Genomic DNA, 24795 nt, shown 5'->3' on the forward strand with positions numbered 1-24795 from the left:
AACATACTTGATATGAATGTTAGAACATTAAACCCTAGAAGAATATTAAATCATTCTGTGTAAACCCAGTTATTGAGTTGGAGCTTAAACTCAATACCATATATATAACAAGATAGCAATTTATTACAGGACATAATTTCTACATCTCACTCATCTTTGCAGCTCAAGAGCCTAGCAGAAAATAAATAGGGTGTGGAATAATATAACACCGAAAACCAATACGCAATAGAGTAAACACAATTAAGAAAATACATATATTAAAAACAGATTTTAGAATACTAGACTGAAATGGGCTATATGAAGCTTGTCAAACAAGTATTCATTTAAAACCAAAAGTTTTATGATTTCCTGTAAGAAAGTTCATTAAAAATTATCTTACACATCTCTTTTTTTTTTTTTTCAGCGCCTTCCTAACAAAGATTCTGCCATACAATTTCTATTAATAACTCTAAGTGGTGGGGGGAAATGTTTACTATCATGCAGACATTTTCAGCTTTTTTTGGCCCTTCAGTACAGGAGGTAGAGAAATCTTAAAAGCTGTTTCACATGTAGCGCAGATAGGGCTCAAAGTTATTAAAAGTCCTTTTAAATTCCAGTATAGTGTAAGAAGCATTTTGGGGAATGGTGGCCAGTTTGATTTGTTTTTAAAGAGTATATTTGCCAAAGTGGGGGTGAGAGATGGTAGGAGTGGGAGTTTGGGGATTAGCAGATGCAAACTGGTATACACAGAATGAATAAACAACAAGGTCCTACTGTATAGCACAGAGGACTATATTCAATATCCTGTGATAACCATAATGGAAAAAGAATATGAAAAGAATTTAAGATGTTGTGGAAAAATCTGAACAAACTTTTCAGCCAAACCTGTGTGTGTGTGTGACTGAATTACTTTGCTGTACAGCAGAAATTAACACAACACTGTAATTCAACTATATTTCAATAAAAAAATGTTTTAATGTATATTGACAAAAACCTACTTGTGTATACAACCTTGTATGCAAATAAGATTTTTTTCCTCTTGATACCACACCTCAGAAACTGAGTCCCATTTAAGTAATTTAGTATTTGGTTAGATTATTTCAAGTAGATTTTTGTACTCTGGATTTACAATTTTGTTGACAAAGATTTTGGTGATCAATTTGCAAATATTTGTTAATCCTTGAGTATAAGAATCTGTTTTTTCTCTGCATGATTTCAATACCTTTAGACCATGAAATTTTTGCACTTTATGTCCCTGGATATGTTCCCGTGTCTCCTGGCTTATAGTCTATGGAACTTGAATAGAATTTGTGTCCTGCTGCTGTGTGAAAACTGTATAAATCTTAATTACGTTGAATTGGTTCATACCGCTTTTCAGGTCCACTATGTCCTTCTACTTTTCTGTCTATTCATTCTATTAATGTTTTAGAGTTTGATTTTGAAACTTCCCCTAAAAATCTTAATTTATCTACTTAAAAAATAATTGTAATATATAGTGGAACTACATATAACTTTGTTTTGTATTTTCCAAGTCTCTTGCAAATGTGTTATACTTCCATAATTTAAAAATAGTATTTAATATTTTACAGCCTAAGTGTAATGGAGATCACTATTTTAAATCTAGGAAATAAACCATCATGTATCTAAAGATGAATAATTTCAAATGAGCTGATAAGGTTTTTATTACTTTTTTATTTGAAATGTTTTATGGACTGGTTTAATTCTGTTTAAAGTTTAACTGTGTGCTTATGGTTTATTTTGTATAAATTTTACAATAAAATAATTTAAATTTTCCCAAAAAATAAAACAAAGTGTTTAAATTAGCCATTCAAAATCAGCAAGTCAACCCCTAAGTCTAATGGATAAATCACCAGGCAAGCCCAGCTACTATGCCTGTAGATGTTCCAGACAAGTTTAATCACAGCTACAGGTAAATATGGGTATCAGTGGTGCGGATGTGAGTGTTTCTGACAGGGATTCATCCCTTCCTCTTTCTTAACATTTATTTATTTGGCTACGCTGGGTCTCAGTTGCTGCATGTGGGATCTAGTTCCCTAATCAGAGATTGAACATAGACCCCCTGCATTGGGAGCATGGAATCTTAACTACTGGACCACCAGGGAAGTCCTGTGAGTGTTTCTGAAAGCCTAAATGATGAGGTTGAAAAGATGGGCAGAAGTTAGATTGTGGAAGGCTTTGAATGTCCAGTTAAGGAATATAGACTTTATCCTGTCAACACTAGGAAGCAACTGAAGGGTTTTTACACTCAAAGCTGTGAGGTACTCCGTGCAATTTTCCAGAGAGGTGAATCTACAGCATCCCAAAGGACAAATCTAAGGGAGGAGATACTAGAGGCAAGGAGACTAGATATAAAGTGTTAAGAATCTGTACAATGTGATGATGGTTAAAATGTAAAGAATGGATACAAAAGACATGAAGAATTAAAAGACTTTGGGTTAAAGATGGCACATTGAATGCATATTTAGTTCTGCTCCCTCATCAAAACCCTGATACAATTATAGCAAAAGAATTTTTTAAAGGCATAAGGATGGAGGGATGTTGTAAAGGGGAGAAGACATTAGCAGCAAAGTTTGGAACCAGAGAGCAGACAAATAGTAACCGAGTTAGTTGGAGTACGAACCTGTATCCTAAGTCATCAGTTAAAAAGCTGAGAGGCACTCAGTTTATAGCACAGAGCTCCAAAAAGGCTTGGGAACTTGTGGTGCCAGGTACCTCTACAGATAGGGATGAAGGAGTGGCTAAAACCAGAAGGACTGGTTCAAAGCCAGCCTGAGATGTTGACATACCTGCAGATTCTGTCCCCCACCCCCCAACTCTGCAGAACCAAACAACGTCATTTTACGACCCCTGCAGAAGACAGGAGAGTTAGTTGCTTAGAGAAGATTCCTGAAGCTCAGGGAAAAATTTTACCAAGACAATTTAAGATCCTCAAAGAAATTAAAGGAGACATTGCAGCCATGAGACAGGAAGAGGAAATTTTAAAAGACTTTTGAGAAAATAGAAGAGTTCTTGCTGTTGTTCTCGTCGTGTTTTTGTTTTTGTGTCAGCTGTACCACAGGACTTGCGGCATCTTAGCTTCCCTGACCAGGGATCCAGCCCCGTGCAACAGAAGCACAGAACCCTAACCACTGGACTGCCAGGAAATTTCCTAGAAGAGGTCTTAGGAATTAAAAGTATGACGAGAGGCACTTGTATGTGAACTCTAAAAATAAATAAATAAATAAACTTATTTACAAAATGGAAAGAGACAGACATAGAAAATAAACGTATGGTTATCAAAGGGGAAAGTGAAGTGAAAGTTGCTCAGTGGTGTCCGACTCTTTGAGACCCCATGGACTATACAGTCCATGGAATTCTCTAGGCTAGAATACTGGAGTAGGTAGCCTTTCCCTCCAGGGGATCTTCCCAACCCAGGGATCAAACCCAGGTCTCCACATTGCAGGCAGATTCTTTACCAGCTGAGCCACTAGGGAAGCACAAGAATACTGGAGTGGGTAGCCGATCCCTTCTCCAACGGGTCTTCCTGACTCAGGAATCAAACCAGGGTCTCTGGCATTGCAGGTGGATGCCTTACCAACTCAGCTATCAGGGAAGGAAAGGCAAGGAGAGGAATAAATCAGGAGGTAGGGATTAACATATGTAGCCCACCAGGTCTCTCTGTCCATGGAATTTTTCCAGGCAAGAATGGTGAAGTGAGTTGCCATTTCCTCCTCCTGGGGATCTTCCCAACCCAGGGATTGAACCCGTGTCTCCTGTGTCTCCTGCATTGGTAGACACGTTCTTTACCACTAACGCCACCTGGGAAGCCCATATATACACACTACTATATATAAAATAGATAATCAGCAAGGACCTACTGTATAGCACAGGAAATGATACTCAATATTTTATAATAATCTATATGGAAATAACTTTGAAAAAGAACGTATATATGTATAACTGAATCACTATTTTGTATACCTGAAACTAACACACTATAAGTCAACTATACTCCAATTTTTTAAAAAAATGACAAGGTGAATTTAAACCTTAGTAAAAGGATTGGAAGATAAAGCTGATGAAATGTCTTAGAAAGCAGTTTAAAAAGAGAAAGAAATGAAGAAAAGGCAAGGAAAAAAAAAAAAGGAAAATTAACAATCAACCCAGGTAAATGTAAAACAGAAGTTACATGGATAGAGTTCTTTCTGAATATCTTTTAGGGATAGTAATTTGCTGATGATCAAACAGCTGAAAAGAGGCAGAGCTGGAATTCTTACTCAGATGTGTGTGTGTGTGTGTGTGTGTGTGTGTGTGTGTGTGTTTTAACAGCAAGCTTTCTCCATCCCACTGTGCTATAACAAAGCCTCTACAGTAGGAACCAACCAGACCAATCGCATCTACCTTCTCCTCCCCAAAACATTTTGTCAAAGATCAGAGACAGGGAATATGGTGACAGCCACTTGATGCTGCACCAGGTTAGGCTTTGAGGTCTACTGTTTAGAGAATCTCTGATTTCAGTCTTCAGTTGTAAATTCTCTCAAGGCCCATTCCAGTTCTAGTATTTTAAGGCTTCTTTCATATTTTCCATCTATTTTCAATTTCTTACTTAGGATCATTGTTTTGGATCCTTCCCCATCCCTCATTATAAGTGATTTTGTCCTTTCTAAACCTTCTTTCATTTTATTCTTTTATTCTTTTTTTATTCATTTATTCTTTCATTTTACCATTTCTACTTCACCTTTCCTCCTCGCATTTACAGACTCTTCTATTAACACTTTTTTCAGTAGGCATATCTATTCTGCTCTTTAAAGGCTCATACTTTGCTCCTGTTGGAGATATAGCTTCCAGTCCTTTCAAACAACAGCATGTACAACAATAAAACCTCCACCTTACATCTCATCAGTTTCTGGCTTCTCAATAAGGGAGTTTAGTTTCCCATGATTTAACCATACTTCCTCAAATGTTTTTTTAATACCTTTCTGCTGTAATGAATTTGTTTAGCCGCAATATTCCTCTGCCACATTTTCTAGCTTTGGAAAGATTCATTTTAGCTGTTATCTTTCCATAGCCAGAAAAATTACTTCTCAGTTGACAAATCATAACCTTCTTTCTTATATATAAACTCAATTAACCCGTCTCAACGATTTCCCTTTAGAAAGTACACTCTAGAATGCTAATATGTGTTTAACAATTCTGTAACTGTCCTTCCATTTCATGTTTTTATATTCTAAGTATTTCTTCCTTTGTTGATGTCTAATTATTTCTAGACCTTTTCATAGAATCTTAAACAGCAAAACTAGAAGGAAACTTAAGAGGTCACCTGGGTCCATCTCCTACTTGAAACATTTATTCACACATTCATCAAACAGTTATTGAGTACCTAAGAGTTAGGCCCTGGTGTTCCAAGATAAATAAAACAAAAATCCTTGCTCTGAAAAAGCTCAGTCTAGTGGGGGACAGAGATAAACAAATTACAACATAGGAAATACTATAGCAGATAATAGATATAAAACAGCAGGAACACAGAAGAAGAGAGTGACCAAAAACGCTTTGTAGTTCACAAAACAATTTCACAACCCATTAGCTCATTTACTTTTCTAAATGACTCTGTGACACAAGCATTACACATAAGGAAATGGACAATCAGAAAGGTTATAGGACTTACCCAAAGTCACTTAGCTAATACTGAGTACTAAATTCAACCTTCCTTCTTCTAATTTTAAAGTTTGGGTACATGCCCATCAACCTCTGCTGACTCTTCCCTTTCTTACCTACCACTTTTGGGGCTACATGCAGCAAAATGACATCGTTTAATAATTTTACTCTTTTAAATTTCTCTTAGGAAGTATATGCTCATTAATTGAACTGCTTCTCCATTTAAATTCAAAACCATTTTTACATTGTCCATGTCCATACCATGAGGCACTGAAACTCTCTTTCAACTTACCACATTTTAACAAATAAGAATCCCAGTACCTTAAGATTCTCCCTCTCATCTACCTAAGAAAGCCCCTACACCTCTTGATAATCACAATGATATGATCACTCACCTAGAGCCAGACATCCTGGAATGTGAAGTCAAGTGGGCCTTAGAAAGCATCACTATGAACAAAGCTAGTGGAGGGGATGGAATTCCAGTTGAGCTATTTCAAATCCTGAAAGATGATGCTGTGAAAGTGCTGCACTCAATATGCCAGCAAATTTGGAAAACTCAGCAGGGGCCACAGGACTGGAAAAGGTCAGTTTTCATTCCAATCCCAAAGAAAAGCAATGCCAAAGAATGCTCAAACTACCGCACAATTGCACTCCTCTCACACGCTAGTAAAGTAATGCTCAAAATTCTCCAAGCCAGGGTTCAGCAATACGTGAACTGTGAACTTCCAGATGTTCAAGCTGGTTTTAGAAAAGGCAGAGGAACCAGAGATCAAATTGCCAACATCCGCTGGATCATGGAAAAAGCAAGAGAGTTCCAGAAAAACATCTATTTCTGCTTTATTGACTATGCCAAAGCCTTTGACTGTGTGGCTCACAATAAACTGTGGAAAATTCTTCAAGAGATGGGAATACCAGACCACCTGACCTGCCTCTTGAGAAACCTGTATGCAGGTCAGGAAGCAACAGTTAGAACTGGACATGGAACAACAGACTGGTTCCAAATAGGAAAAAGAGTATGTCAAGGCTGTATATTGTCACCCTGTTTATTTAACTTATACGCAGAGTATATCATGAGAAATGCTGGGCTGGAAGAAGCACAAGCTGGAATCAAGATTGCCAGGAGAAATATCAATAACCTCAGATATGCAGATGACACCACCCTTATGGCAGAAAGTGAAGAGGAGCTAAAAGCCTCTTGATGAAAGTGAAAGAGGAGAGCAAAAAAGTTGGCTTAAAGCTCAACATCCAGAAAAAGAAGATCATGGCATCTGGTCCCATCACTTCATGGGAAGTAGATGGGGAAACAGTGGAAACAGTGTCAGACTTTATTTTGGGGGGCTCCAAAATCACTGCAGATGGTGACTGCAGCCATGAAATTAAAAGACACTTGCTCCTTGGAAGAAAAGTTATGACCAAACTAGATAGCATATTCAAAAGCAGAGACATTACTTTGCCAACAAAGGTCTGTCTAGTCAAGGCTATGGTTTTTCCAGTGGTCATGTATGGATGTGAGAGTTGGACTGTGAAGAAAGCTGAGCGCCAAAGAATTGATGCTTTTGAACTGTGGTGTTGGAGAAGACTCTTGAGAATCCCTTGGACTGCAAGGAGATCCAACCAGTCCATTCTGAAGGAGATCAGCCCTGGGTGTTCTTTGGAAGGAATGATGCTAAAGCTGAAACTCCAGTACTTTGGCCACCTCATGCAAAGAGTTGACTCATTGGAAAAGACTCTGATGCTGGGAGGGGTTGGGGGCAGGAGGAGAAGGGGACAACAGAGGATGAGATGGCTGGATGGCATCACCAACTTGATGGACATGAGTCTGAGTGAACTCCGGGAGATGGTGATGGACAGGGATGCCTAGCGTGCTGTGATTCATGGTGTCACAAAGAGTCGGACATGACTGAGAGACTGAACTGAACTGAACTGAATACATGTATATGGTATACAATGTGAAAAGTAAAAAGAAACACAGAGAAACAGTGAAAATAAGTATAAAACAGTCTCCTTCACACTTCCCCCAGCCATGCAGCAACCCACCTAGGGGACAACTACTGTTAACAGCTGCTTTTCAAATTAAAAATATATATATTTTCATATAACTGTGGTTTGATACTGAACCATTTCATAGTCCCTGTAACCCTGAGCCATGTTATTACAGACTTCCACTCAAATTTTTAAATTTTTCTGTCTAAAACATTCTTCAAAATTGATCCCATAGAAAACAAGATAAAAACAGCTCCTAGTGCACTGAAAATGCTAATTCATTTCCAGACATTAATTGTTCAATTTAGTTAATCAAGCTTAGTGACACAGCATATTCTAATTCTTTTAAATTTTCTATTCTAATGACGTAACTTCTTTTTACAATGAGATGGAACATCTGTCTGATGAAAAATAAGCCATTATTATTCATCTGAAGCCATGAAGGCAGTTTCAGGAGAGATTTACATTTATTTCCTCTCCAGTGCCTAGCATAATGCATTAAATATAGTAAAAAAAATTTTTCAAAAATACAATAAATAAGTTGAATGAGTAACTAAATAATGAAGAGAATAGTAGATGGTTTATTGACTAGTTCTTGCTAGCAATATCCCTTGTATTACAATCCAGTATAATGACTTTTGCACAATGGCACTTTTGTGCCAAAGTTACTCAATTACAGATTCATGTGAGTCTTGAACTTGAAGCAACAAATACTTGAAATATCGTCAAGGACATTGCTTTCTTACATAAAGGTGTTAAAGCTCAGGAAAGACCACCCATTCTAGTTCCCTTGAAAAGAGTTACAGAAAAAAGCAGATGGCTCTATTCAAGGTGGCAAGGGGGAGAGGAGTGCATTGTCCTTATTTTAAATAAATCAAAAACTCTGTGGTACATGTATTTGATGTGCAAACTTGGAATATTCAAGCCTTTCCCTGGAGTTGAGGGGAAAAGCCACATGTAGATAAAACATTGAGTCTGCTGAATGTATCATCTATCACTGCATTGAACTGATGATGGCTTTATACTCAGTCACAGAGCATTTGCTCTCATTTTGTCACTAATTACTATACAATGCGACTGAATTTATTATGTATAACTGCCATTATAGAATTTCCACCATTGTGACGGGGCTTCCCAGGTGGCTCAGTGGTAAAGAATCTGCCTCCCACACAGGTGATGCAGGAGATGCAGTTTTGATCCCTGGGTTGGGAAGATCCCTTGGAGGAGGAAATGGCTACCCACTCCAGTATTCTTGCCTGGGAAATCCTATGGACAGTGAAGTCTGGTGGGCTACAGTCGATAGAGTCACAGAGTCGGACACAACTGAGTGACTGAGCACACATATATGTGTTATTGTGACACACTTCTAGCACTAAGGACATGGGAATTTTACAATAAATGGAAATTAAATTACCACAAAACAGGACTTCCCTGGTGGTTCAGTGATTGGGAATCTGCCTGCCAATGCAGGGGACATGGCTTTGATCCCTAATCTGGGAAGATTTCACATACCATGGAGCAACTAACCCCACGAGGCACAACTTTTGAGCCCACACGCCTAGAGTCTGTGCTCCACAACAGAAGAAACACCACAGTGAGAAGTCTGTGCACCACAATTAGAGAAAGCCATGCAGCAATGAAGTCCCATTGCAGCCAAAAACCACAATTTTTTTAAAGTTCTGTGTAACAATTAAGATATAATCCATGACATTTTCTAAAAAAAAAAAAAAAAACCGTCCTCCAGAACATATCAAGGAATTTTTTTTTTAATGAAACCTGCTATGGATTGAATTGTTTCCCCCAAAATTCTTATATTAAAATCCTAATCCCTACTCTGCTCAATGTCATGTGGCAGTCTGAATGGGAGGGGAGTTTGAGGGAGAATGGATACATATATATATATATATATATATATATATATGGTTGAGTTCCTTCACAGTTCACCTGAAACTATCACAACATTGTTAATCACATATACCCCAAAACAAAATAAATTTTTTTTAAGAACCCTAATCTCTAATGTGATGGTGTTTGGAAATGGGGCCTTGGGAGAGGGATTAGGTTTAGATGAGGTCATGAGGGGGCAGCCTTCATGATGGCATTAGTGCCCTTACAAGAAGAGATGCTGTAGAGTTCAGTGTCTCTCTTTTCCTCTGCCATGTAAGGATGCATCAAGATGGCAGCCATCAGCGATTAAGAAGAGAGCACTCACCAGGACCCTATCTCCTGTTGATGCCCTGATCTTGGGCTTCCCAGCTTCCAGAACTGTGAGAAAATAAATAGCTGTTGTTTAAGCCACCCAGTCTATGGTATTCTGTTATGGTAGCCTGAGCTGACTAAGATAAAACATATTAAAAAATTTGAAGATAAAACTCAAAATGAGTCAGCACCTTATTGGTGAGGCATTATGGGAAGAGCACTGGTCAGGGATATTGGGTTAGCCAAAAAGTTCACTCAGGCTTTTCCATAAGATGGAAAAACCCAAATTAACTTTTTGGCCAAGCCAATATATAGCCTGAGTTCCATTACTGACTTCACGTATGACCTTGAACATGTTGATTCTGCATCTTCAGAATTAGGGGACCAGATGAGCTCCCTAAGAGCCACTGTGCAGCACCACCCTGACTCTCTCTCTGACCATGACTCTGCCCGCGGTCTGCAGTCACTAATGACACTGCAGTAACTAGGTGAGACAGGAAGAAATAATCACAGAAGGCAGAGACAAGAAGAATAACACAATGTGGTATATAAGCTGCCACTCTAACATGATATATAAGGCAAGATGCATAACTGAGATGAGCATTTATAAAACCTGCTTCAAAAACAAAGATCAAAATTGAATACTGCAGCACCATCACCATCTCTTTGTACTAAGGGTTAAGATGTACAAAAAGATGAAAAGAATGCAAATATATCAAGAAAAGAATGCTGCAGCCACAGAAAAAACAGTGGTCACTCACCTCCATTCTACTCTTCATTATTATGTACGATAATTTTTCCAAGGTAAGTATAAGAAAGATTATAATTGTGTAGAGAAAAGAGAACATGAGATACTAACCCAGGACACAGCAGTGCCGTCAGCAAGAAATTTGTCTTCCACTTCAGACCTCTAAATGCTGAGGAAGTAAAGGACAAAATAATTACTAGGGCAACTAGATTTAGTCCTCTTTACAAATATTTTACAGGAATGAAGACACAATTATATTTCGTTAGGTCAGCTAAAATTCCTGATGCAATTTTTTTTAATTTTCAAGCTCTTTAATTTCTATATTTAACACACCAACTTGGAATAATAATAGTAATGCTTACACTTGTACACCTTAGCAGACACGTATCCAGCAGATGCTCCCATAAGGACCCATAACACAACAGAACAGGTCATTAAAGCACCACGATTAGCAGGAGAAAGGAAACCAAGGCAGGCAAGAACTAAAAGCACAAAGAAGGAATATCAAACCAGTGACAATAATAGCCTCAAAACACAAAAGGCTTTATAATATATTAAAGACACCTTATTAAGACATTTTTATGAAACAGCATACAGGGAACTTCTCTGATGTTACTTACTTAGCTAATTTTTTGACAATCTGTTCTTAACGAAAAGTCTGATCCCATACAAGGCAAGCTGTGTTTTCAATTTAGTCTTTAACCTCCTTGTTTAAATCATTAATTATATTATTTTAAATCAAAGAGATGTTCCCTTTCCCTACTCCAGTAGCCACTCCCTAAAGAGCAAATCATTTTTCCCCACAAAAATTTCCTTCTGTTTCCTTTTATTCAAGGTAAGGGGGGAAAAACATCACAGTGCGACTTGGTCTCAGGAAAACATAACTTTAAAAGCTAAATTTAGAGGTTATCACTGACATCTGAAACACCCCAAAAGCCATTTGTTTACAGAAGCTTTGTTTGTGAAAATCCCCACTCTGGTTATCAAAAACTGACTAACTCTACTCTTGGTTGATAGTGAAGGCAGAGAGAGTTCATCAGCCATTGTAAGCCTACTAACGATGCCACTTCATTTACACATTTCAAGACCAGCACTTGGGCTTGCCTTAGCATTTCAAAATCCTAATCTCTGAATTATAATTCCCTGAGCCCACCTAAAATATGATCTACCCACATGCAAAGCAAGGAACATGTATATTGGACATTACAATAAGTTATTCAGAACTGAAGAAACTATGAAAGGTCCTTGATATAGGAACATATGCAGACTCATATCCTTAAAATACAAATTTTATTTTAAATATACTATAAATACTCATTAAAATACACTATAAACTACACATTTCCTTAAACTTTAGGGTGGAATTTTCAAAGTTCTTTTGTACACATGAATCGAAGTTTAACCTATGTCAGAATGTTGAAGATGACACATATTGATCTGAGTCTACTCACATAAAGTAATAAATGTCATAATCAAAACTTGTGTTCCTTGACCCAGTAAAATTGATAGCAACATTCCATGCCTTGGAGGTCTGAATACATCCCCATGAACAAGCTTCCAACCATAATCCTTCTGGATATCTTCCTGCATAAGAGAAATAATAAACACAGGAGTGTTTTTAATAAACACAGGAGTTATTATGACAGAAAGTTACAAGAGCTCTGAACGTTAGCGGAAAACTAATTTTCCTCTAAAGACAAACTAATGGCTCATTTTGGATAAAGTAAGTCTCTGGCAGGTATGTGATCCTGCCATACAAATGAGCCATTCTCTAAGTTTTGCACTGAAGGGAGTGTGTTAATTATGTAAAGCACACAACTGGCTTGATTTTCATGGAGAAAGCAACATGATTTAACATACAAAAAAGAATTCAACTAATTCTATAGAAATTAAAAATTCATCAATACATAAATGATTATAAGAGTCAAAAGAGTATAAATTAGATAAAACTAAATTTGCCCTAAATTGTATTATTTTGCAATGTTTTGTACATATTCTCATGTTCCAAATTAATGAAAATCTTAAATAATGATATTTTGAAAGATCAGAACATGGAAAGGTATATAACCAAAGAGTTGATAGCAAATAACTCTCTAATAAACTTACCTATACTTTTTAAGAATCTACACAATACTCTATACTTTGATTCAGCACAATATGCAAAATTACTAGACATTAAAATGTGTTGTATTCAAGGTACTATACTCTAAGTAGAAACATAACCTTGAGAACTGGGCAAAGCATGAATCAAATATGTACATTTTTATTTACAGGAAAACAAACCTGATTATATCTGATAATATCTTTGTGGAGAGTTCTTAATATGATCATAGCCACCATTCCAGTTAAGAAGAGAACAACGACAAATGAATTCAAGATACTGGAAAATGGAAAGAAGGAAAAATAGAAGTTAAGCCTCAGATTTCTTATTTCAACAGTAAAAACGAAAATCCGTGCACATATAAAAGAAAGACATTCAAATTATCATGTCAATCAGTTTTCTAAAGTTAAATTTGTATCAAGGGCTAATACATTTGGATAATACCTCAATATATTAAATGAACTTAAAGTTCTATCACAAAAGTTCATTACCAATTAAGCAATAGAAGCAACACTATTCTTAAGGTTATTTTACAACTTTTTAAGAGTACATTCCCAAAAATAAACAAGGGGAAATGAAAAAGATCAGGAACGTAAACTTAGTTCCAGAACATGAAACTGAGAATGGAAGACCAGGAGTCAAGGTTAAATTGATGACTGGCTGACTGTCCTTAGGTGGATCCTTAGATGGATCAAGGCTTTTAACTTTATCAAGTCTTTATCAAGTTTCAGGGTAAAGATCCCATGGACCAGCTCTTACTGGTTCCAAAACTGAATCTTAAAAATTATGTCCAAATGAAAACCAAGACCTTCAGCCATCCCACCACCCAGCCAAATCTGGACACATTTTTAAAAGTTTCACCAGAATCTCTGAAAAGACCAGCACTGTTGTAGAAAAATGCCGCTAAGATGTCTAAAATGTCTGCTAAATGTCATAAGTAAATTAGCTCAAGACAGAAACTAAAGTACATTTATTGTTATATCATAAATATTAATACTAGAGATTAGCCCCACCATTGATCTGGATGCCCTTTCCTTTCATGACCCCTTTAAAGAAACTATTTAAATAAATTTTATTTGAAGAGACTCCTTGGGGGTGTAACAAAATGGGACATGGACTATTGCCCCAACAAAGATTTTCTAGAAAAGTTAAGATATGATCATTATAATGAGGAGGAGAAGGAGGTAGAGGAGAAGGAAGAGTGAGGATAGAAATAGGAGGAGGAGAATGGGAGCTATTCTCACTTTAAAGGCAATAGCATTGTAAATCAACCATACTTCAATAAAATGAAATTTTAAAAAATAAAGGTGATAACTAATGAGAACCTACTGTTAGCTCAGGGAACCCTACTCAGTGCTCTGTGGTGACCTAAACGGGAAGGAAATCCAAAAAAGAAGGGATATATGTAAACACATAGCTGATTCACTCTGCTGTACAGCAGAAACTACCTCAATATTGTAAAGCAACTATACACCAATAAAATATTTCTTTAATTAATTAATTTTACTTGGAGGCTAATTACTTTACAATATTGTGGTGGTTTCTGCCATACGTTGAAATGAATCAGCCATGGGTGTACATGTGTCCTCCATCCCAAAAGAAAATATTTTTTTTAAAACAAAGGCAATGGCCGTATAAGGAAAATCATCACCTCAGAAGACCATACTCATAGAATTATACCCTTCCTTACTTTCATCTTTACCTTTATAGTCTTCTTCCATCCAAAACTGCTTTATTATAAGAGATGAAGGGGGGAAAGTACAGTTTCATCTATTTCTCATCAGCTGCTCTGATCAGTCTCCTAAGTTACTAACTGAAGATCCTATGCTCGCTGTCAGCACTTTAGGAAAGCCTCAATCATCACATTCTCAGTTGGTCCATCCTTCAGTTTCATGTTGAAACTACTCCTTCTACAGTCATGAAGGACTTCTAACGCTGTGGTTTGATCCTGTTGAAGATTCCTGAGGAATCAAGTCCCTTCACTGTGAATCCACTAGAATGTAAGCTTCCTGCAAGCAGAAGCCTGTGTGCCTTATTCACTGCCATGTCTGACCACCTCCCCTAGTGCTTGGCATCCTAATAGGGATGAAAAAAAACACCTGGAGAATGAATCGACCTTCACTCACAGACATTACCTCCACACAATTGTCTCATCTAAATGACTTGCCTTGATTAAGTGACCACTTGCAGTGCTTTGGTTTCTCATCTGTAATCTTTTCATCTTTCTCTGCTCTCTTCCCAGTGTTCCATGACATCTTTACCTTCCTCCACCCCAGCTGGTTACTGCTTTTCCTACACTCTACTTTGTTCAGACTTTCTGACCCCACAAATGAAAGCATCTGTCTTGTTTTCCTTCCATCTTCTGCACAGGGTCCACTATCACAGTCCTATCCTGCCTACTTCCCAGCATGTATAACTCTTTACATGCAGACATGCTATCTCTTGGACATCTCAGCCTTCTCTTTCCCTGGAGCATAAACATTAGTATATTTACAACAGATTTTCCTTTTTGTTTCTCTTTGTGTATATAGAGAAGTGGGGGAGGAGAAGAGGAGAAATTAGCCAGAGAGAAGAAAAACTGTCACTCAAGATCATCTCTGATAGGGGGTTGGGAGAAAGGGAATTGGGTGAAGTAATTAAAAGGTACAAACTTACAGTTGTAAAATAAATAAGTACTAGAGATATAATGTACAATGTGATAAATATAATTAACACTAATGTACGTTATACTGAAAGTAGTTGAGACTGTAAATACTAAGAGTTTTCATCACTAAGGGGAAATTTTCTACGTTTCTTTCATTTTGTATCTATAGGAGATCACTGATATTCACTAAACTTAGTGTGGTCATCAATGCAAGTCAGATCATTATGCTGCACACTTTAAACTTATACTACTATATGTCAATTATATTTCAACAAAACTGGAAGGAACAAAAGATAATCTCTGGTAACAAAATAATTTTTAAAATATACATATGCATATATGTGTGTGTGTATATACATTTCCCACCATGAAGCTACTTACTCTTTAATTCATAAAGTGCTTACCTAAACCACTGAATTCTGGTATGAGACATGGACACCAAAATATAATCCCACCTAGAACCCCACCTGATCTGTTTGTTTTCCTAAAAACAAAAATACAAAAATCACATGATCAAACTTTAAATGACCTTTTATTAAAGGTTATAATCCTAAAACAGAGAGTTATTCTGCCTGTACATTCTCCATTTCTTTACTGCTAACTTCATAGAATCATGCAATCTAGCCTGACATTTTCATCTTACTTTTATTTACTGATACCCTATATCATTTCAGGCTTCCCTGGTGGCTCAAATGGTAAAGCATCTGCCTGCAATGCGGGAGACCCGGGTTCGATCCCTGGGTTGGAAAGATTCCCTAAAGAAGGAAATGGCAACCTACTCCAGTACTCTTGCCTGGAAAATCCCATGGATGGAGAAGCCTTGTAGACTACAGTCCATGGGGTCACAAAGAGTCGGACAAGACTGAGCAACTTCACTTCACTATCTCATTTCAAAAAGGGACTAGGAAAAAAAATTTAGTTTACTATTCATCAGAAATAATAGCACCCTTTTGCTATTTTTCTGTCACCCTAAATCTACCCCATACTTCATTTCCTTTTGTCCAGACCACATTTTCATCTTAATTGAAACTTCATAGGCATATATGAGAGTCACTGTGGTTTGTTTTTAAATTTAAAAACCTGAAAACAACCAAAAATTCCCATCAGAATAGGAATAAACAAACTATGGTAATCCATGCTAAGAAATACTATGTAACCAGTAAAAAGAATGATGTGCATCTCTAGGTGATGACATGTCTATGAAATAGCATTAAATGAAAAAATAAAGGTGAAAAGTACATAGTAAGACACGTATGTACAGCAAGATTCTATTCCCCCTTCAAAAATATATACATATTTTGTAGATGCAAACATTTTTCTGGACAAAAAACAACGGTTATACTTTTGGAGGAAGAGACTAGAAATTAGGGGAAGGGTAGTAAAGGAAGGCAGAATTTTACTTATACATTTTCTATATGGTTTGAAGCCTTCACCACATATAAGTATTGTCAATATTATTATTTAAATTGAACTAAAATTTTGAACTATAAGACAACTTGCTTCACAACACACCAAATCCACCAACTGCAAATAGGTTTATTGTTACAGTATTTTGTTTACTTAGAAAACAGTATTCAATTTCTGTCACTATTTCTTACAGAATATTCTAATATTTTACTTTTGTACTTTAAGTATTTTGAAATGTTTCAGCAACAAACTGATAAAAAGTTTTTTAATATTGTGGTTCTCAATACTTATTAAAACCTAAGAAAATATAATTACCAGTTGTTTCTGCTGATGTATGATCAAACTCAACCTTTCAATAGCTTTCTTATAAAATAGCCCCAATAAATGAATATCTTAAAAGATAATCCCTGATAAACATTTAAACGATTAATGTGGTATTATTACCCCTTAAATTAATGGCATGATCATAGCAAAAGGAAAACACAGGTAACAAATTGACCAAATTATATTTGAAATGACTTATTATTTAAAATTTGGTATCTGCACCCATCATTTAAAAAGTGGATATTTAATTTTAAAAAAACAGGGTTTTTAAAGTATCTTTAATATTAATTTCTCACTTAAATGCTTTCTTCTCTGCAATCACCCACTGTGTTTCTTCAGTCTTTTAACTTCTTTGAGGCTTTTAATGGCTAAGTCAAAGATCTCTCCTGGTAAATGTCACATTGCACTTGAAAATATGTGGTTTATTTTCAAATATCTTTTGATAATGATTTCTAAAATAATTCCAGTGATAAGAAAACAGACTCTGTATGATTTCAATACTTTTAGACCATGAAATTTTGCACCTTGTTTTATGTCCATGGATATGTTCTAGTGTCTCCTGATTTATAGTCTATGAGAACTTGAATAGAATTTGTATCCTGCTGTTGTGTGAAAATTGTATAAATCTTAATTATGTTAAACTGGTTCATAGTATTTTTCAGGTCTGCTATATCCTTCTACTTTTCTATCTATTCATCCTATTAATGTTTGAGAGTTTGATATTGAAGCTCCAACTAACAATCTTAATTTATCTACTTAAAAATAATTGTAATATATAATGGAACTATAAGTAACTTTGTTCTGTATTTTCCAAGTCTCCTATAGATGTATTATCATACTTTTATAATTCAAAAAACTTTTAAATGGCCAGAAAAAAGTAATAAAATTAGGTATCTATGTTTTTTTGTGAAGTGTGGGGGATAGGTATAAAGAAAGTCAATGTACTCTGCTTTTTAAAAAAAATGGAAATGATGGATTTTAATTAAAATGACTTTTAATTCACCAGTAGACTTTAGCTAACACCTGATGACTCAGTGTTCATGATGAACATCATCTATGAAAGGTCAGGTTGACATTTTGTATCTACTGATGTGAGGTATCATTTTGCAGTCTTCCTGTTGAGAATCCATGGCCTGAGCCTGGTCATGAAGAACCATCAGACAGACCCAGGTTGATGGTCATCCTACAGAATATAAGGTCTGTACTCTTCAAAATTTTCAAGAATATGAAACATAATGAAAGACTGAAGAACTGGCCCTGATTGGAGATCAAAAACTAAATATAACATGTAATCCTGGAAACGATACTAAACTAGAAAGGGGAAAAGTGACATTGTTGGCCAGCTGGTGAAATCTGAATGGATAGATATGAATCAGATGGTAATGTAATGCTGTAATGCCAATATTGATTCCTGGTTTGCACAGTTGAATACTTGTTTTAGGGAAAGACACTCTGGCAGATTTAGGGGTGATGAGACAACATCTAGCTCTCAAAGGATTCACAGAAAGACTAATGATAATGGACACAGAGAGAAGAGCGAACAATGGAGCAAATGAAGTAAAATGTTAAACATTGGAGTATCTAGTTAAAGGGACTACAAGAGTTCTTTGTGTTATTTTAGCAATTTTTCTGTAGTATGAAATTGTTTCTAAATTATTTTTAGAAAATCTGAATTTACAGACTGACAAATTCAGGGATAGATATTCATTGCATGAAAGGATTTGTCTTAGCCATTTTATTATTAAAATATTGTTATTATACCAAAGTATGACTTAATTTGTCAAAATTTGAATTGCATGCATTTCTTCACCAGACTACTGTCCACTGCCTTAAGCAAGTTAACACATATCAAGCCTTTTAACAAGGAGTGAAATAAGTGAGGGAAATTAAAAGGTCCAAACTTCCAGCTGCAAAATACATGAGTCACAAGTATGAAATGTACAGGGTGAGGAATCTAGTCAATGATTATGTAATACCTCTGTATGGTGACAGATGGTAACTAGACTTATCGTGGTGATCATTTTAAAATGGATAGGAATATCAGATCACTGTTTTATAACAAACAAGAACTAACATAGTATTGTAAGTTAATTATACTTCAAAACCAACAAACAAATAAATCCACAGAAAAAGGGATCATATTTGTAGTTACCAGAGGTGGAAATGGGGAGAGGGGGAATTAGATGAAGGTGGTCAAAGGGACAAATTTCCAGTTATGAGGTAAACAAGTACTAGGGATGTAATGTACAACATGTTAAATATAATTAACACTGCTGTATGTTACATATGAAAGTTGTTAAAAGAGTAAATCCCAAGAGTTCTCATCACAAGGAAAAAATATTGCTTTGCTATTTCTTTAATTTTGTATCTATATGAGATGATGATTGTCCACTAAATGTATTGTGATCATCATTTCATGACATAAGTCAAACCATAATGCTGTACACCTTAAACTCATACAGTGCTCAGTCGCTCAGTTGTGTCCAACTCTGTGACCCTATGGGACCGTAGCCCACCAGACTGCTCGGTCCATGGCACTTCCCAGGCAAGAATACTCGAGTGGGTTGGCATGCCCTCCTTCAGGGGATTTTCCTGACAAAGGGATTGAATCACATCTCTTGCATCTCCTGCATTGGCAGAAGAATTCTTTACCACTGCACCACCTGGGAAGCCCCTAAACTCATACCATGGTGTATATCAATTATAGCTCAATAAAACTGGAAGAAAAAATAAAATGTAAAGAAAAGAGATACTTTGAAATATACATGATGAAGTTTGGCTTTTAAGTACAAAGAGAGCCTAGAAAATCTGCAGTTGTTAAATCAAGTAGTTTTTGCACCAAACATTGCCATCTGCTGGAAATAACAGTCCACAACACATATTCCTCCTCCATAAGACAATAAGAAATTATTTTAAAATCCTAAGGCACATTTGAGACAAAATGACAAATGTAAAAAGATAACTAAATGGTGGAACCCATTTTTAAAATCCATTTAAAATTAATTATTCTGCATCTTTACATCCCAGAGTTTCAAAATATTTTATAAGACATAAAAGCATATGAGGTAGGCAGGTCTTTAATGCTCTTTCTAATGAAATCACAAGAAGCAAAGGCAGAAATATAGATGAGAGTTCTTGATTCAGGACCCAGTATATGATGGGTTTCACTAAGTAAAAACACCTGCAGGGAATCAAAGAATCAAGGGGCAGGCAACTAGAGCTTCTTTTAGTCTAGTTGTTTTCAACAGGGAGAACAGCACCCTCTAGGGGACATAATGAAACGACGCGAGGATACTACTAGAATTAGAAGCATAGTAGAATGCCAAGACCCACACAAAGAATTGAGAACAATTTCCAAAAGCCCCCATCCGCCATTTATGTGAGTGAAAAACTGCTTATGATTATCTGCAGCTAGATTCTAACTTCAGTTTACAATTAAAATATTTTTGTGTGCTAAATCTTTTCAGTCGTGTCCAACTCTTTGTGACCCTATGGACCGTGACCCACCAGGCTTCTCTGTCCATGTGAATCTCCAGGCAAGAATACTGGAGTTGGTTCCCATACGCTCCTCCAGGGGCTCTTCCTGACCAAGGGATCGAACTCTTGTCTCCAGCATCTGCTGCATTAGCAGGCAAGTTAATATACATTTATTTTTCCCCCAGGAATGCAACTACCATGTAAATTGAGGGAAAACGGTATTGTTTGGCTTGAAACTTTATTAAAATTGATCAACATTTCAGAAAATCATGGCATCCTTTAGAAAGATGTGATATTTGAGCCACCAATATACAATAGTCTCATATTCATCTGTATTCATATATATCATATTTACAATGATTATACACATAGGTCCCTGGAGGAGGAAATTGCAATCTACTCCAGCATTCTTGCCAGGAAAATCCCATGGACCAAAGAACCTGGTAGGCTGTATGTAGTCCATAGGGTCCCATAGAGTGGGACATGACTGAGCATGCACACATGCATGAATACACATAGGTGCAAGCATCTAACAATGACTGAAATATATCTTATTAAAAAGTAATTTTTTATTTCTCCTTTATATTATAGTTGTAGTGTTATACTGATGTCTCTTGAAATGATGTGTAATACAAGTCTAATTATCTAGTATCTATTAAAATTATTTTACAAGAGTAAAGGGAGAAGGATAAAATATTTGTTATTAAAAGAAGATATTAATCTGATAGGGTTGAGAACTACTGATTCAGCTCCATTCCCTCACATTACTGTGGGGAAAGTGAAGTACAGAAAAGAAAATGAACTTGCTCAAAGTCAAGTATGAGTTTGAAGTAAACCAGTACCAAAATTCTCTGATTCTCAAATTCAGTTATTGGTCCATGGTGCCTGAAAATCAGGAATGCATCTTGCAAAAAAAAAAAATCTATATATGTGGCTAGGGTCTCAAGCCAGCCCACAGCTAAAGCTTATATAACTCACATACACAGATACATAGCTAAAATTAATGTGATTAGAGTAAAATAAAAAAAATCTTCGATAAAGGACAGAAATGGTCTGGACCTAACAGAAGCAGAAGATATTAAGAAGAGGTGGCAAGAATACATGGAAGAACTGTACAAAAAGATCTTCACGACCCAGATAATCGTGATGATGTGATCACTAATCTAGAGCCAGACATCTTGGAATGTGAAGTCAAGTGGGCCTTAGAAAGCATCACTATGAACAAAGCTAGTGGAGGGGATGGAATTCCAGTTGAGCTATTTCAAATCCTGAAAGATGATGCTGTGAAAGTGCTGCACTCAATATGCCAGCAAATTTGGAAAACTCAGCAGTGGCCACAGGACTGGAAAAGGTCAGTTTTCATTCCAATTCCAAAGAAAGGCAATGCCAAAGAATGCTCAAACTACTGCACAATTGCACTCATCTCACATGCTAGTAAAGTAATGCTCAAAATTCTCCAAGCCAGGCTTCAGCAATACGTAAACCATGAACTCCCTGATGTTCAAGATGGTTTTAGAAAAGGCAGAGGAACCAGAGATCAAATTGCCAACAACCACTGGATCACGGAAAAAGCAAGAGAGTTCCAGAAAAACATCTATTTCTGCTTTATTGACTATGCCAAAGCCTTTGACTGTGTGGCTCACAATAAACTGTGGAAAATTCTTCAAGAGATGGGAATACCAGACCACCTAACCTGCCTCTTGAGAAATCTGTAGGCAGGTCAGGAAGCAACAGTTAGAACTGGACATGGAACAACAGACTGGTTCCAAATAGGAAAAGGAGTACGTCAAGGCTGTATATTGTCACCCTGCTTATTTAACTTCTATGCAGAGTACATCATGAGAAATGCTGGACTGGAAGAAACAAAAGCTGGAATCAAGATTGCCGGGAGAAATATCAATAACCTCAGATACGCAGATGACACCACCCTTAAGGCAGAAAGTGAAGAGGAGCTAAAAAGCCTCTTGATGAAAGTGAAAGAGGAGAGCGAAAAAGTTGGCTTAAAGCTCAACATTCAGAAAATGAAGATCATGGCATCCGGTCCCATCACTTCATGGGAAATAGATGGGGAAACAGTGGAAACAGTGCCAGACTTTTTTGGGGGGGGCTCCAAAATCACTGCAGCCATGAAATTAAAAGACGCTACTCCTTGGAAGAAAAGTTATGACCAACCTAGATAGTATATTCAAAAGCAGAGATATTACTTTGCCAACAAAGGTCCGTCTAGTCAAGGCTATGGTTTTTCCTGTGGTCATGTATGGATGTGAGAGTTGGACTGTGAAGAAGGCTGAGCGCCGAAGAATTGATGCTTTTGAACTGTGGTGTTGGAGAAGACTCTTGAGAGTCCCTTGGACTGCAAGGAGATCCAACCAGTCCATTCTGAAGGAGATCAACCCTGGGATTACTTTGGAAGGAATGATGCTAAAGCTGAAGCTCCAGTACGTTGGCCACCTCATGCGAAGAGTTGACTCATTGGAAAAGACTCTGATGCTGGGAGGGATTGGGGGCAGGAGGAGAAGGGGATGACCCAGGATGCGATGGCTGGATGGCATCACTGACTCCCATGGACATGAGTCTGAGTGAACTCCGGGAGTTAGTGATGGACAGGGAGGCCTGGCATGCTGTGATTCATGGGGTCGCAAAGAGTCGGACACGACTGAGAGACTGAACTGTAACTGAACTGAACTATAAACAGTAAGTTTTCTAAAGTAAAATATGATGAGTAAAAATACCTTAGCCCGGCATTCAAGGCCATTCAAAATGTGTCTCAAATGTATCTTTCTAACCTTTCTACAAATACTGTTTACATATAAACGATTAAAGTCTCGGGTGTTATACTGAATCTTTTTGGCCTTTATATACCCAGGACTTAACATCTGGCACCTAAGATGCACTTATTACCTACTGCTGAGTGAATAAACAAATGAAAAAATTTCTTTCAGACAAATCTATTCACTGTTCCCCACTTACACTACATTCTCACCTGGAAAGCCCTTCCTCTAGCCCCCCTCCAAATTCCTAAATTCCAGGTCTTTTAACTCAGTCTGTGACCTTTCCCAAAATGCCTTGCACATTCTACCCATGCTATCCAAACCATCCTCAGCATCCTTCAAGGACTAGCTCAAGGCCTCTCTCTTAAAAAGCCTTCCTAGCACCTGGGAGTTCTTCCCAGCCTGGGCCTGGATGGTGGGATCTGGCCTCCTGTGCCCACCAGAACCCTGGGGCTTCTGGGAACCAATCCAGCCCCTCCACCAGCCCCCCAGGGCCTCGCCTTCTGGATGCCCCAGGGCCTGCTGGCCTCTAGACACTGTCTTCCCACCAGAGCCCCACCCTCCCCTGGGGGCTGTCTGTAAAGCCCTCCCGTCACCACCCTTTGTTCCCAGGCATAGTTCCTGCCCATTGTAAACTCATACCTTGGGGACTTCCCTGGCAGTCAGGGAAGCAAGATTCCACATGCCAAAAAATAAAGAGATAGAAAATAAAAATAAACTCACACCATTAAAGTGGCTGTTTCAGGAGCCTGGATTCTATAGCCAACTTAATCTAGATTTATAATCCTTTACATTTGTAACCTTGGGCAAGTGACTTTATGAGTCTTGGTTTTATAGTCTATAAAATGAAGATTTAAAGGTGGTCCAGTGGTTAGGACTCAGCACTTTCACTTCTGCGGCCTGGGTTCAATCCCTGATCGGGGAACTAAGATTCTGCAAGCCAAGAGGCGAAAAAAAATGGAGATTTAAAATACCTGCCTTCAAAGTTAAGTATGAAAAATAAAGTTAAACTAGGTACTTTATAAAAATTCCCATGCTAGGCACATAATCATGCATGCCAAGTCGCTCAGTTGTGTCCAACTCTGTGTCAAACAGTTGTAGCCCGCCAGGCTCCTGTCCATGGGATGCCCCAGGCAAGAATACTGGAGTGGGTTGTCATGCCCTCCTCCAGGGATTCCTGACCCAGGGATCGAACCTGCATCTCCCGCATTGGCTGGCAGACTCTTTACCACTGAGCCACCAGGGAAGCACCATGTCACCAACTAGAGACATCAATAATACTGGACTAGATTTACATCTTCCCTTTCTTCTAAGTGTAATTCTTATGTCTCCTGCATTGCATTACTGCCAAGCCACCAGAGAAGCCCAAGAACATAACAGACCCTCAAAAATATTTGTTATATAAACAGATGAATAAAAGGTCTTCATTCAAATATTAATCATTATGGTTCCATCCTTCAGAAACTTCTGAACAAAATCATTATATAAACTCATATGAAAAAGTTGG

At 37.2% G+C, this 24795-nt stretch overlaps 1 protein-coding gene across 7 annotated transcripts in view; it reads right to left on the reverse strand.

Annotated features, from left to right (window-relative positions):
* The window catches only part of LOC101116968 (transmembrane 9 superfamily member 2-like), an 84280-nt gene that overhangs the window by 26378 nt on the left and 33107 nt on the right, over positions 1-24795 (reverse strand). For 5 of the 7 annotated variants that reach the window (XM_042241682.2, XM_012107250.5, XM_060408006.1 and 2 more), the window contains 5 exons: positions 15714-15793; positions 12848-12944; positions 12016-12148; positions 10927-11046; positions 10676-10733 (listed from right to left, as the gene is read on the reverse strand). In XM_042241682.2, coding sequence (XP_042097616.1) covers positions 10676-10733; positions 10927-11046; positions 12016-12148; positions 12848-12944; positions 15714-15793 — 488 coding nt within the window. The remainder of the gene's footprint in view (positions 1-10675; positions 10734-10926; positions 11047-12015; positions 12149-12847; positions 12945-15713; positions 15794-24795) is intronic. The other 2 variants (XM_042241683.2, XM_012107249.5) reach the window with 1 other exon arrangement.

Source organism: Ovis aries, chromosome X (assembly GCF_016772045.2).
Source record: "Ovis aries strain OAR_USU_Benz2616 breed Rambouillet chromosome X, ARS-UI_Ramb_v3.0, whole genome shotgun sequence".
Classification (NCBI taxonomy): Eukaryota; Metazoa; Chordata; class Mammalia; order Artiodactyla; family Bovidae; genus Ovis; species Ovis aries.